The sequence below is a fragment of the Salvelinus namaycush genome, chromosome 22, assembly GCF_016432855.1.
Source record: "Salvelinus namaycush isolate Seneca chromosome 22, SaNama_1.0, whole genome shotgun sequence".
NCBI lineage: Eukaryota > Metazoa > Chordata > Actinopteri > Salmoniformes > Salmonidae > Salvelinus > Salvelinus namaycush.
Window position 1 is genome coordinate 26,488,362 of NC_052328.1, and position 14,342 is coordinate 26,502,703.

The window sequence follows — 14,342 nt, forward strand, 5'->3', positions numbered from 1 at the left end:
AAGCTGCTCGCATCGACAAAATCCCTTCATCATAAAAGAGCACTCACTCGTTTTTATCTCAGCACTCACTTGTGGAATTTTACTCTTACAAAACCATTTGCCTTTTACTATGTTTCATTAAGAAGCTCTTTGAGGAAAAGGAAGTGATGTTAACTTGCTAGTCTGAGCCCTTTCAGCAGGCCTGCAGGTTTTTTACAGGGTGGAGAAGGCCCATTTGATGGTGTATGGTAGATCAGTTTAAATATGTAAATGTGCAATATGTTAATTACGTTCCGTTGATAGGTGGTTTCTTCTACCCTACCATAACTAAAAAGGAACATGGATATTATAAATAGCAGGCCAACTGTATTAATAATAAATAGAGGACAGTCAACAGATCACACACACACTCAGTCCACTCCCGCAGGCCTCTGTTCCAGCTCCACTCCCTCTCTACTAGAATCTAATTGTTTGGCGATCAGAGGTTAAGAATGTAATGAGTGACAGTGCCCTCTAAAGCTGAATAGTAACCTCTTTGAGTTGCTACGAGTGAGACCAAACCAAGAGAGAGAGGGAAGAGACAGTCACAAGCCTCTGAAATCAATGATAAGTCTCCAAGGCCCAGAGGCCCACATTAAAGTAACTGTCAAGTGTTTTTAGAAATATGACCTACAATTAATTACAATATGAGTTAAATAGTTTTCCTTCCCAAAAATTGTAATTAAGTAAAAAAGCAGCTTTTCTGTGTTGTAATGGTGTGGGCGTATACTAGTATGGTGTGGGCGTATACCCCAACAACAGAATGGTGTGGGCGTATACTAGTCATTAAAAATATTCATGCGAGTAGACCGCTGATTTACCAGCTTATCCTCCTCAGGAGTATGACATCATACTCTCTGAGGAAATAACAAGCATTTTTTAAATGGTTTGTTTGCGGTGGGGCTTTTAAGTGTTTATTCTACAATTTGTGCTTTGGCCACCAATACGGGTATCGGCCGAGTCAACAACATTATTGGATTATGAGTTAACAGAATATTAACTTTTAAACCTCCCAAGAACGTCCCAAAAATGCCCTCGGGGACGTCCCCAGGACAAACCTCCAGGGGACCATGACGCAACGTTCCAAGAACTTCCAAAAAATGTCCTCAGGTATGTCCCTGGGACGAGCCAGGAAGCAGACAAAACCTCCAGGGGACCATGACACAACGCCCCAAGAATGTCCTGACAACATCCTCTGGGACATCTCCGGGACAAACTGGGAACAAGACAAAATCTCCAGGGGACCTTGATGCAATGTCCCAAGTAACGTTCATGGGACCATGACACAACGTCCCAAGAACGTTCAGGGGACCATGACACAACGTTCAAAAAATGTCCCTGGAACAGACAGAACTATTAAAAGGTCCCTCAGAGAACGTTCCCTTGGGACCATCGTGCGACATGACTAGTAAGGACTAGTCAAATAAAAGCCCTGAGAAACTCCCAAAAAGGTATTGACATGGTCCTTAGTGACATCCTGGGAACATACAGGGAGCTAGACAAATGTCCCCCAGAGAACATTCCCTTTGGGCCATCACGCAATATTCTTAGAATGTTCTCAGAAAGTCAGTGGGATAACGTCACGTCGAAACCTTCAAGGGACCTATTGGGAACGTCGCCGAATGTCCTCAGGACATCCCCGGTTTGCTGGGTTGTGTGCAATTGACCAATAAAGTGATCTTAATCTTATATTGTATCTAAATATTGAATAAAGTCTCAAAGTCGTATAGAGAGACATCCTATTTGACCACTTTTTTTTTCGATCTGTTTTTCTATCGGTCATACATGTTATGAGACAATCTGGAGTCAATTGGTCTAAACGGTAACATCCTGAAATGCCTGATAATGATCATGTAAAATGTTGTGTACGAGTTAATGGCTGCCTAATAGATTGGTTCCCCGTTGACATTGGTGGAAAACAGGGTTGCATTTTATCACCTATTCTGTTCTCAATGTATATTCACTATCTGACTCTGGCCCTAGAAAAAAATAATCTGTTAACAATGAAGGAGGGTCTGTTCTTTTATATGCAGATGATATTGTATTGATCTCTGACATGGAAGATGACCTTGAAGAAATGTTAAATATTGTTTTTCCTGGTGTGAACAATGGAAACGGAATACCAATGTAGACAAAACGAAGGTAGTACACTATAGGAACTCAGCAGGGCCTAGAACCCTTTATTTTTTCTTCTTCTGTTGTCCTGCCATGTTGTCGTCAGTGAGTCCAAGTATTGGGGGTTGATTATTAATGAACTTTTTGATTACAATGTGTGTCTTAAGAACATAGCTAACCATGCAAACCGTGCCCTTGGTGCCATTGTTACAAAGTGTAAAGCCATTGGTGGCCTACCTTTAAAAATGTTTCACTAAACTTTGATTCATTGGTGCTATCAATTATTATTTATGCTGCAGTGGTATGGGGGAACAGAAATTATACTGGTATTAATGCTGTTTTTAACCGTGCCTGCAGATTTGACCTTGGTGTGGGTAAATGCATGCCAAATGCTGCTATTCAGGGAGATATCGGTTGGAAAACTCTGGCATCACCAGTGGCGTTGGATTCTAAAAAGAAATGGCTGAGATTTTGCAGCACGTCAAATGAACGTCTATGTAAACGTGTGTTTTTTGGGTTTGTGATGTTACAACTGCAAAGAAAAATGTTATATACAGTACAATGTCAGTGCCTTTTTTAACTCCATATGACTCAGCTCACTGATAGAGAGTCATCTAGAAAAGACCGTAATGCTTTTGAATCAGCACTTTTAGAGAGCAATGAACTAAAGTGGTACCAACTGATAAACAAACCTGAAAGTAACAAGCTGCACCCACTGCCTTTTTAAAATGACCTTTAGGTACAGAACCCCCTGTACTGTTTTCAAGCAATATCTTTTGCAAAATGTAGATGTAAACACTCCCCTAGATAAACGTGTATGTTATTTTTGTAACGATGAAACATTGAAACTGACGCTCATGCCTTGCTTTACTGTGGGTTATACAATGAAATTTGGGATATTTTTTGTCACCTGTCCAGTCAAAATTAAAATGAACGGTCTTCAGGAAAATAATAAATTCCGTGACATTATAATAGGTAACAATAATGTTGATGCCTGTGCCAAAGCCGGCCACCTTGCCCTCCCACGGAGACGTAAATGTCCTTTCTTTTCTACTCTACTCTGTTTTGAGTTTATGCATGATGACGCCTGTACCATGGTTGTCTTTGATTGGTTTTAGTGTGTCTCAAAACTCAATGAGTGCTCCACAATGTGTTATTTTTGTATATGTATTTTGTATTGTTGTATCATTGTGGAGTGACACGTAAATACCTTCTTTCTAACTAGACTCACTGCTTCTCCTTCTTCTCCCAATGTTATGGCAGCGTCATTGATATTCAATAAAGCCTGTCGCGTGCTAACAGCCATCACCAGAGGTTTGTGCATGTTCCGGTCTCTGGGAACGGACATGACTGCGGGGGGTTGGAGGTTGAAAACAGGCCCAAATGGGTTCCGAGTACCAGGAAGAGTGCTACCCAGCAGTTCCCCCCTGCAGGGTCGCTCAAAAACACTCTCCAAGGACAAAATAGTCAGCAGCAGCTTTGGTCAGAAGTGCAAACCAATGTAGGGATACTACTGTTTACATCGAGTGCGGTGGATACTACTGTTTACATCGAGTGCGGTGGATACTACTGTTTACATCGAGTGCAGTGGATACTACTGTTTACATCGAGTGCGGTGGATACTACTGTTTACATCGAGTGCGGTGGATACTACTGTTTACATCGAGTGCGGTGGATACTACTGTTTACATCGAGTGCGGTGGATACTACTGTTTACATCGAGTGCGGTGGATACTACTGTTTACATCGAGTGCGGTGGATACTACTGTTTACATCGAGTGCGGTGGATACTACTGTTTACATCGAGTGCGGTGGATACTACTGTTTACATCGAGTGCGGTGGATACTACTGTTTACATCGAGTGCGGTGGATACTACTGTTTACATCGAGTGCGGTGGATACTACTGTTTACATCGAGTGCGGTGGATACTACTGTTTACATCGAGTGCGGTGGATACTACTGTTTACATCGAGTGCGGTGGATACTACTGTTTACATCGAGTGCGGTGGATACTACTGTTTACATCGAGTGCGGTGGATACTACTGTTTACATCGAGTGCGGTGGATACTACTGTTTACATCGAGTGCGGTGGATACTACTGTTTACATCGAGTGCGGTAAAGAGATATACATTGGAATTCATTTTTTGGGGGTCTATGGTTGACTGTCCTTTATAGTTGATTTGTTTGTGTGTTTGTTTTACAGTTAGACATTTCTCCTGCAAAAGTGAACAGTGTTTGAACAGTGTTTCCCAGAGACATCTGCCAACTGATTCATTTAACCAATTTCACCAATCAACTGATCAATTTCACCAATTTGGTTTTATTTTAGAAAATAAGTGAAAAACAAATGTCATATTGTTCAGATTTAAGTGCCTGTTGCGACATCATTATAATTCCTCTGCATTGCGGTAGATATTAATGACCATGAGTCACTTGAACCCCCAATCAGCAGCTATTATCTCCATTTCCCGTATCTTTAAACAGGCAGCACTTAACCTGGCCTCTCCTCTTACATCCATAGGAAAGAGGATCTCTATCATCAGATACAGATTGTGCTATGTTGTATGTGCCGTTTCAATTTCCCTTTTATCCAATAAAGGACACTTTGTTACTACCATCGTCGGATGGCGAGCGGCTACTAAGGTACACCGCACAGTGCCTATCAGCAATTACATTATGAAAGGCATTCTATTTAATGATGTCCGCTGAAAGGGTAAATAAGTGACTCTGTGTTGCGAGAAAATCTAATCACGGACCAATCGTGTGCCCAGAGTGGGGGAAACAACATGGCCGCCTCACCGAAACCCATTTAATCAGCCGAATTAGGCCTGGCCACGCAGGAGTCAGTGGGAAGAGGAGAATCGATGAGAAGGCAGGATTCATACAGCTTTTGTTACTGTGTGGTGGCAGGCTGGCTGGGTAGGTGATGGATAGGGGCAGGACTTCACACTCACAGCCTTCATTAAACAGACAAACTGGATACACTCTGGAGGTGCAGGGGGGAGTTTGAGGAAATGTGCTATACATGAGAAGTTCGGGGTGTCAGTTTGCTGAGTATACTGAGCTCATCCTGACAGGTATATTGTCACTCACACCAAACTAATCATATAGAAAATTAGAGTAGTTCTGCTGAGAAATAAGAATTGGTCAAAGAGAACTCTTCTTCTGTTAATTAAAAAAAGTTAAAACATAAAATACAGAGCAATAAATGCAGGAAGGTAGCAAGTACAGTACAACGTTCAAATGATAGAAGACTTTGTAGGACAGGCAATGAGAGAGAGAGAAACAGAGAAAGAAAGAAGGAGGGTGCTATGTCCCAATAAAATGTGTGACAAAGAATTTCATACTGCCTTGACTAGTAGAGGTATCATCTCCTGGGTCTACAAAGCAGACCCCCCCCCAAAAAAAAAAAAATTAAAAAGGGAAAAAATTTGGTAAAGTGTGATGACATGGTAGAAAAAAACTGGGTCGGGAAGAAGGTGCGAGGTCACCGTGACAGATTCAATCAAAATCTGTTCTACGAGGACAAACAATCAGCAGCGCTCACTCTGCCCTCCAATCAGCCCTCAGAGCAGGGGTGATGTCATTCAGCTACAGGGGGCATACTCACACTAACAGCGAGGGGGGAGGTGGGACTGGGCGTCCATCATCCATCCGGTGTAGTCTTTTACCCCCTAAGAGCAATGGGCCAGAAATACTTCCCGCTACAGCTCGGCGATACATCACAGAAATGGTGTGCTAATGTATCCCATGGAAACCACAGTGAATTGTCCTCATGACTGTACGCTAATTGGAATTATGAATAATAACATGTCATTTGTGAGGAGGTAGAGGACTAGAGCACGGCATGCAAACAGGAAAGTGAAAAACATGCTTATTTACAAACACGTATGTATGTAAAAAAAAATATAATCTTATGAAACATGTCAATATACACCAAGTATAAAGATAACAAGTATAGCACACATCCACACATATCCTAGCTGTCCCTCTTCCTCTAGATGTTCGTGGAGAGAAAGTGACAGCACTACACAGACATCTGTCACATTTAGGGACTTCATATTCCTTGTGTTTAAGAGTGTTTAATTAGGAGGTTGTCCCTTTCAGATCTGATTAAGTTCTGTGAAGTGGATGGAAAAAGTATACGTGAGTGAAAGAGACAGAGAGCCATCGCTTAGTGGGGAATGTGTGACAAGCCCTCGGTCATTGTCACCACTGAGACGGTCCATTAGAGTCAGACAGTGAGACACGGCTCTCAGTCATTCAAGCAGTGTGCTGGACAGCTCAGAGGGTCATCTGGGATGGTGGTTGTGCTAAAAATCAGACCAAGACCGGGGGAAGGAGGAGGACCATCCTTACACCCAGTCTCAATGCCACAGTGAATAACATCACGTCAGGTACAAGAGCACGCGACTACACTGGCACTGTTAGCGAGGACTGAAATGGTCACGGTCAATCTAGGTCCTCCTATAGGAGAAGGGCGTCAGTGGGCTTGTTTACATGCAGACTACCATAACAATACATGTAGAATTCTGTGGAGGACAGAGAAGCAAAGACATTTCGAATGGCTTCTAGAGACATAGACATGTCTAAGACACACATTGTATGTGGGGGAAGGTTTAAAGAGCCACTGAAAACACAGATTGGCACATGTTTTTCTGTTGCTCATTAGAGGCAGTCGCTCTTTAAAATGTTTGTGTACAATGCTGGTAGAAAACCAGGATCTAAGTTTCTTAGGTAGACCGCCTAACTAGGGCTGTTATGGTGACCGCATTACCGCTACACCAGCAGTCCCAAGTCAAATTACATGTGACCGTTGAGTCACGGTAACTAGGCTTCTCCAAAACTGCGCTCTGATGCCGCTGATGGTCATAAGTAGGCCACTCAAGAACATTCAATATCGTCTTGGTAAGAAACTCCAGTGTATATTTGGCCTTGTGTTTTAGGTTATTGTCCTACTGAACCAGGTTTTCCTCTAGGATTTTGCATGTGCTTAGCTATATTTTGTTTATTTTTATCCTAAAAAACTACATAGTCCTTGCCGATGAAAAGGATACCCATAACATGATGCAGCCACCACCATGCTTGAAAATATGAAGAGTGGTACTCTGTAATGTGTTGTGTTGGATTTGTCCCAAACATAACACTTTGTATTCAGGACAAAAAGTACATTTCTTTGCCACATTTTTTGTAGTTTTACTTTACTGCTTTGATGCAAACAGGATGCATGGTTTTGGAACAACATTTTTTCTGTACAGGCTTCCTCAATTTCACTGATTTAGGTTAATATTGTGGAGTACAGCACTTTGAGATATCAGCTGATGTAAGAAGGGCTATATAAATAAATTTGATTTGGAGTAACAACAATGTTGTTGAACCATCCTCAGTTTTCTCCTATCACAGCCATTTAACGTCAACATTGGCCTCATGGTGAAATCCCTGAGCGGTTTTCTTCCTCTCTGGCAACTGAGTTAGGAAGGACGCCTGTATCTCTGTAGTGACTGGGTGTATTGATACATCATCCAAAGTGTAATTAAAGGGATATTCAACGTCTGTTTTTTTTTTTTTACCCATCTACCAATAGGTGCCCTTCTTTGCGAGGCATTGGAAAACCTCCCTGGTCATTGTGGTTGAATCTGTATTTGAAATGCACTGCTCAACTGAGGGACCTTACAGATAATAGTTTGTGTGGGGTACAGATATGAGGTAGTCATTCAAAAAACATGTTAAACACTATTATTGCACACAGAGCGAGTCCATACAATTTATGTGACTTGTTAGGCCATTTTTACTCCTGAACTTATTTAGGCTTGTCAGAACAAAGGGGTTGTATACTTATTAACACATTTTTTATTAATTTTCAAACATTTCAAAAAAACATAATTCCACTTTGACATTATGGGGTATTGTGTGTAGGCCAGTGAAACAAAATCCCAACTTAATCCATTTTAAATTCAGGCTATAAGACCATTTTTGGGGGGAAAAGTCAAGGATTGTGAATACTTTCTGAAGGCACTGTATGTAAAGACCAGATTAAATTGACAATAGTCTGATGGGTGAGAATATTATCAAGTGCTTGTCAAATTGTGAATGAGAGACTGATGAAGTGTGTGCCGCCTGCGCAAGAAACAGATGAGCACAGGCCTTTCATGCAAAATTTTTCTAATCATCAAATATACTCTTCAATTTTTCTGAAATAGACTAATTACGGATCTATTATGATGGTGTAGGCCATATTAAATGGATTTATTAGACTAAAAAGTAGGCTACATGTGGAAGCCGGAGATGCTAAACGGGTTTCTGTTAATTAACAATCAATTACCATGAGACCGGCAGTTATTTGCATGACAGTTACCGGCTGACAAAATGTAATGACTGCCACAGCCCTACACCTCACAGACCAGATTTTGAAACTATAGACGATATTCAATCCCTTATTTTTGTCCAGGAAACAAATAGAAATTCAAAGGGGTTAATTTAATTCAGAGAGTGTGTTATTCTGTGTGTATCCGTGAATGAGATTTTTTGGGGGGGAGAACAAGTAAAAACCTTTCAGAATGGATGTGAAAGAGAGAGCAGAGGAGAGGACAGGGATGATGTATACTGATTATAGTCTTGCTGGTGATAGTAATCTCTCTCTCGTCAGCATCAGAAAGCCAAGGCCGCAGAGCAACACATCTCTGCCTCCATCTGACACACTCTGAAGAGGACACAGCTAGCCTGACCTGGCCTGCACATCCCAGAATAAAGCTCACAATATGACTGGTCTGAAAGAGTCTTTACATAACAATAGCTACAGAAACCTGGAAAAACGGCATCTCATTTTGGATTTAAAATCCAACGAGTTTCTTCTCAACACACGAGTCACTCAGTTAGCTGAAAGGACAGATGCTGATAGTGAGCCATCACTCGATTTGATAAAAATCGTATACACATTACATCCTAAACCAAACTTAGAGCATGATTGAGACTGGCCATTAGGAATCCTCTGGGCAATTCCTCATCATTACCGTGTCTGTATCGGAAGCCACCGAGGTCAATAGAACGGCCGGGCCTGGTCTCGTGTTACTGACGACAGAGTTGCGGCTGAGACGGCTCTATATACCTCTGTGGGATAGGGCTCATCATGATAATTAACATCTCACGTTACCATCACATCTAAATAGCGCTCTGATAAAACATAATTAATGGGAAATACATATGAGCCCCGATCGATGGACGGATGACCTAAACACAAGCCGCAGGACACTCTGCAATCAACTGCATTCATATTGGAATCCTACCAGAGCACCTTCAACTTGCCTGTATTTGATATTGGAGGTTCTCCTCTAATAATGTTAATTTGTTTGATTGCTGCATCTAAGGCCAGCTGATGCTATGCTGTGATGGTCATGGAATAACTGTAATTGGCCGAATAGCAAAACGGTTATGACGGTTATTTATTTTCATGACTGTATTCATCCATAACCGTCGGTTACACGGTTGTACGGTAATTGTGCCAGTCCTTACCCAGAAAAGCAGTGGAGACTAGGAAAGGAATCCCAAATACTGTATGAGCTTCGGAGTGTGCAACTGTCCCAGATGTGTAGCTCTAATCCTCTGAGATATTTCATTGCAACATATGTCTAGCATATCCTGTACCAGCATCTTTCTTTCTTTCTTTTTGCTCAGGACTATTAGAGTGGATCTCAGTGTCAATTAACTAGGCACGCTGTTTGCAGTCAGTTCATTCAATCAGATTTCAGTCCGTTTAATCACAACATTGCATGTGACAGTCATCTTAAAATATCACTGCCAAAGTCTACTTCAATTTTATGGTTCATAAGATTGAACCATGAATATTTTGTACGGCTGTCTCAGTTTTAAGGCAATCCTAAATAATTGATGGTGACACTGCAAAACTCAGGGATCATTAAAGATGATATTTTTGCCAAACACGTTTCATTATAATTTATGCTCAATGTCGTTCTATCAAGGTTTTACGCCTTAAAAAGACACACACCGAGAGTTCTAGAGACATTTAACATATTTATATATTCTGTAGAGACATATTGTTTAAAACAGATATTGTTTCTGAACATTCCTATGAACCGATCAAATCCATTGCAGGAAGTATAAAACCTTCCTGCAATATATATTTTTGGAGGGGGGAATTATTCACTGTGTACATACAGTGCATTCGGAAAGTATTCAGACCCTTAGATTTTTTCTGCATTTTGTTATGTTACAGTCTTATTGGAAAATTGATATATATTTTTTCCATCAACCTACACACAATACCCCATAATGACAAAGCAAAAACTGTTTTTTAGAAAATAAAATGTTTTAAAAAATAAACTGAAATATCACATTTACATAGGTAGTCAGACCCTTTACTCAGTACTTTGTTGAAACACCTTCGGCAGCAATTACAGCCTCGAACCTTTTTGAATATGACGCTACAAGCTTACACATCTGTATTTGGGGAGTTTCCCCCACTCTTCTCTGCAGATCCTCTCAAGCTCGGTCAGGTTGGATAGGGAGCATCGCTGCACAGCAATTTTCAGGTTTCTCCAGAGATGTTAGATTGGGTTCAAATCCGGGCTCTGGCTGGGCCTCTAGGACATTCAGAGACTTGTCCCGAAGCCATTCCTGCGTTGTCTTCGCTACTTGCTTAAGGTCCTTGTCCTGTTGGAAAGTGAACTGTCGCCCCAATCTGAGGTCCTAAGCACTCTGGAGCAGGTTTTCATCAAGGATCTCTCTGTACAGTGAATATTGTTTCTCATGGTCTAATGGTCCTTTGGGTGCCTTTTGGCAAACTCCAAGTGGGTTGTCATGCTCCTTTTACTGAGGAGTGGCTTCCGTCTGGCCACGCTACCATAAAAGGCCTGATTGGTGGAGTGCTGCAGAGATGGTTGTCCTTCTGGAAGGTTCTCCCATCTCCAATGAGGAACTCTGGAGTTCTGTCAGAGTGACCATCAGGTTGTTCGTCACCTCCCCGACCAAGGCCCTTCTCCCCCGATTGCTCAGTTTGGCCGGGCGGCTGCTCTAGGAAGAGACTTGGTGGTTCCAAAACGTCTTCCATTTAAAAATGGAGGCCAGAGTGTTCTTGGGGACCTTCAATGCTGCAGAAATCTTTTGGTACCCTTCCCCAGATCTGTGCCTCGACACAATCCTGTCTCGGAGCTCTACGGACAATTCCTTCAACCTCATGGTTTGGTTTTTGCTCTGACATACACTGTCAACTGTAGGACTTTATATAGACAGGTGTGTGTCTTTCCAAATCATGTCCAATCAATAGAATTTACCACAGGTGGACTCCAATCAAGTTGTAGAGGGTCAAGGTGTCTGAATACTTTCTGAATGCACTGTATGAGAAATACAATAGGCTTTCCAAAAGTACACAACAATCCATTTAATAGTGTTAATCAAATAATCCCTCTATACTGAGTCATTGTAATTGTATTCAGTTATTCAGTCGAGGAATAGGTGAACCTTCGTATTTGGTGCCTTGTTGCAAACAGGATGCATGTTTTGGAATATTTTATTCTGTACAGGCTTCCTTCTGTTCACTCTGTCATTTAGGTTAGTATTATGGAGTAACTCAAATGTTGTTGATCCATCCTCAGTTTTCTCCTATCACAGCCATTAAACTAACTGTTTTAAAGTCACCATTGGCCTCATGGTGAAATCCCTGAGCAGTTTCCTTCCTCTCCGGTAACTGATTTAGGAAGGACACCTGTACATTTGTAGTGACTGTGTGTATTAACACACCATCCAAAGTGTAATTAATAACTTCACCATTCTCAAAGGGATATTCAATGTCTGTTTATTTTACCCATCTATCATTAGGTGCCCTTCTTTGCAAGGCAATGGAAAACCTCCCTAGTCTTTGTGGTTGAATCTGTGTTTGAAATTCATTGCTTGACTGAGGGACATTACAGATAATTGTATGTGTGGGGTACAAAGATGAGGTAGTCATTCATAAATCATGTTAAAAGTCCATGCAAATTATGTGACTTGTTAAGCAAATTTTACTCCTGCATTTATTTAGGCTTGCCATAACAAAGGGGTTGAATACTTATTGACTCAAGACATTTAAGCTTTTCATTTTTTATTAATTTGTAAAAATGTCTAAAAACATAATTCCACTGTCATTATGGGGTATTGTGTGTAGGCCAGTGACACAAAATCTCAATGTAATAAATATTATATTCAGGTTGTAACAACAAAGTGTGGAAGAAGTCAACGGGTGTGAATACTAAGGTCCTGTAATTGTCTTCCTAGAAAGTGGAACATTCTACCAAAAGATCAAAATTCATTTTCTGCTCATTTAGAAAAACAACAATGAATAATACAAACTCATTATAATGGTAGTGTGTCCTCTGTGTTGCTTAACCATTGCTATAGGAATAGAGGGGTAATGAGGGTCCTGCTGTGTCTGCAATCAGCAAGGCCTTCAGTTGTTCACATTATTACAGTTCTATTCAATCTGATTAACTACAATCACTTAATATATCGATGGAACCAATCATTCCCATTCAAGACATAGGGCTATTACCCCATTGGAAACAGTAACCCTCTGACAACCCATTCAAGTTGTTAAATAAATGTTATTTTTTTCATACCTCATTTAAAGTATCTCACTGGGTGGGGATGCAACGTAGTTGTGGTTGGTTAGATCACTACTGACAGAACCTTACCTGGATCTTGATTGGCCAGGAGAAGTTGCTGACATAGACATAGAAGGTGATGTTGGAGTTGACCCGGAAGTTGAACTTCTCACAGGAGAAGCTGTCTCTGTGTTCCTGGATATTGGTCTTGGACACGATGGGCACCTCCTCGCCAGAGATGGTGCCAGCTGGGGGTGAGAGGTGGGTCATAGTGTAAGACGTCAAAGGAAGGATACTGAGACGATAGTACAGTTGGTGATAGTCAAATCACACATATAGGTACTAGGTATTGGTATGTGTGATTGGGGATAGGTACTGCTGTGACAGTTGTGCCAGTCGAACAAAAACTGAGTTTCATGATGACAGTCAAGAGAGAAGACAGATTACCCAGGCTAGTGACGTTTGAGAATACAGATTAGGCAGGCTAGTGGCGTTATAGAAAACAGATTAGCCAGCGAGTGTCAAAAAAAAGTACAGAGAAGTGGCATTCACCAGTGGTGTAAAGTACTTAAGTAAAAATACTTTAAAGCCCTACTTAAGTCGTTTTTTGGGGTATCTGTACCTTACTTTTTATATTTTTGTCAACTTTTACTTTTACTTCACTACATTCCTAAGAAAATAATGTACTTTTTACTCCATACATTTTGCCTGACACCCAAAAGTACTCGTTACATTTTGACAGGAAATGGTCAAAATCACACACTTATCAAGAGAACATCCCTGGTCATCCCTACTGCCTCTGATCTGGCGGACTCACTAAACACAAATGCTTCGTTTGTAAATTATGTCTGAGTGTCGGAGTGTGCCCCTGGCTATCCGTCAATAAAAAAAAAAGAAAGAAAATTGTTCCGTCTGGTTTGCTTAATATAGGGAATTTGAAATGGTTTATACTTTTACTTTTGATACTTTAGTACATTTTAGAAGTTCCATTTACTTTTGATACTTAAGTACATTTAAAACCAAATACTTTTAGACTTTTACTGAAGTAGTATTTTACTGGGTGACTTTCACTGTTACTTGAGTCATTTTCTATTAAGTTATCTTTACTTTTACTCAAGTATGACAATTGAGTACTTTATCCACCACTGGCATTCACAAATATAGTGAGTCTAGAGTGAGCCCAGTACAATGACAGTTTCAGAGCATACATTATACTGTAGATGCATGTACATTTTGTGGTAGAACCATGGCTGAGTGGTAACACTCTTCCCCACAACACAATCCCTGAGTGGACCCTTCCAACTTTCTCCCATCTTCAACTATGTATCCCCTTTAAATTTTTGAGCTGTCCAAAAAAAGCTTGAAAATATAAGGAGAGTGGAAATCTACTTTCTTAAAAAAAAACAGACATGCATATTTTAAGTGGTCCAAAATGAAGACGTTATCTAGAATACTGCATTAACAGGCCAGACTTTGGGACAGCTTTAATAAAAGATGACCCCAACCAATCTGTAATTGCTCTGCACATATATTCAAGCCCTGAAGTTTCCTCTCAAATCTAGTAAAAAACAAAAATCTGGGCCCGGTACAGTCTGGGCAAAGTTGTATCTTAA

At 40.8% G+C, this 14,342-nt stretch overlaps 1 protein-coding gene across 2 annotated transcripts in view; it reads right to left on the reverse strand.

Annotated features, from left to right (window-relative positions):
• LOC120017702 (attractin-like protein 1) overlaps nt 1-14,342 on the reverse strand; it is a 314,009-nt gene that overhangs the window by 131,816 nt on the left and 167,851 nt on the right. For both annotated transcript variants that reach the window (XM_038960633.1, XM_038960634.1), the window contains one exon: nt 12,820-12,977. In XM_038960633.1, the coding sequence (XP_038816561.1) occupies nt 12,820-12,977 (158 nt within the window). The remainder of the gene's footprint in view (nt 1-12,819; nt 12,978-14,342) is intronic.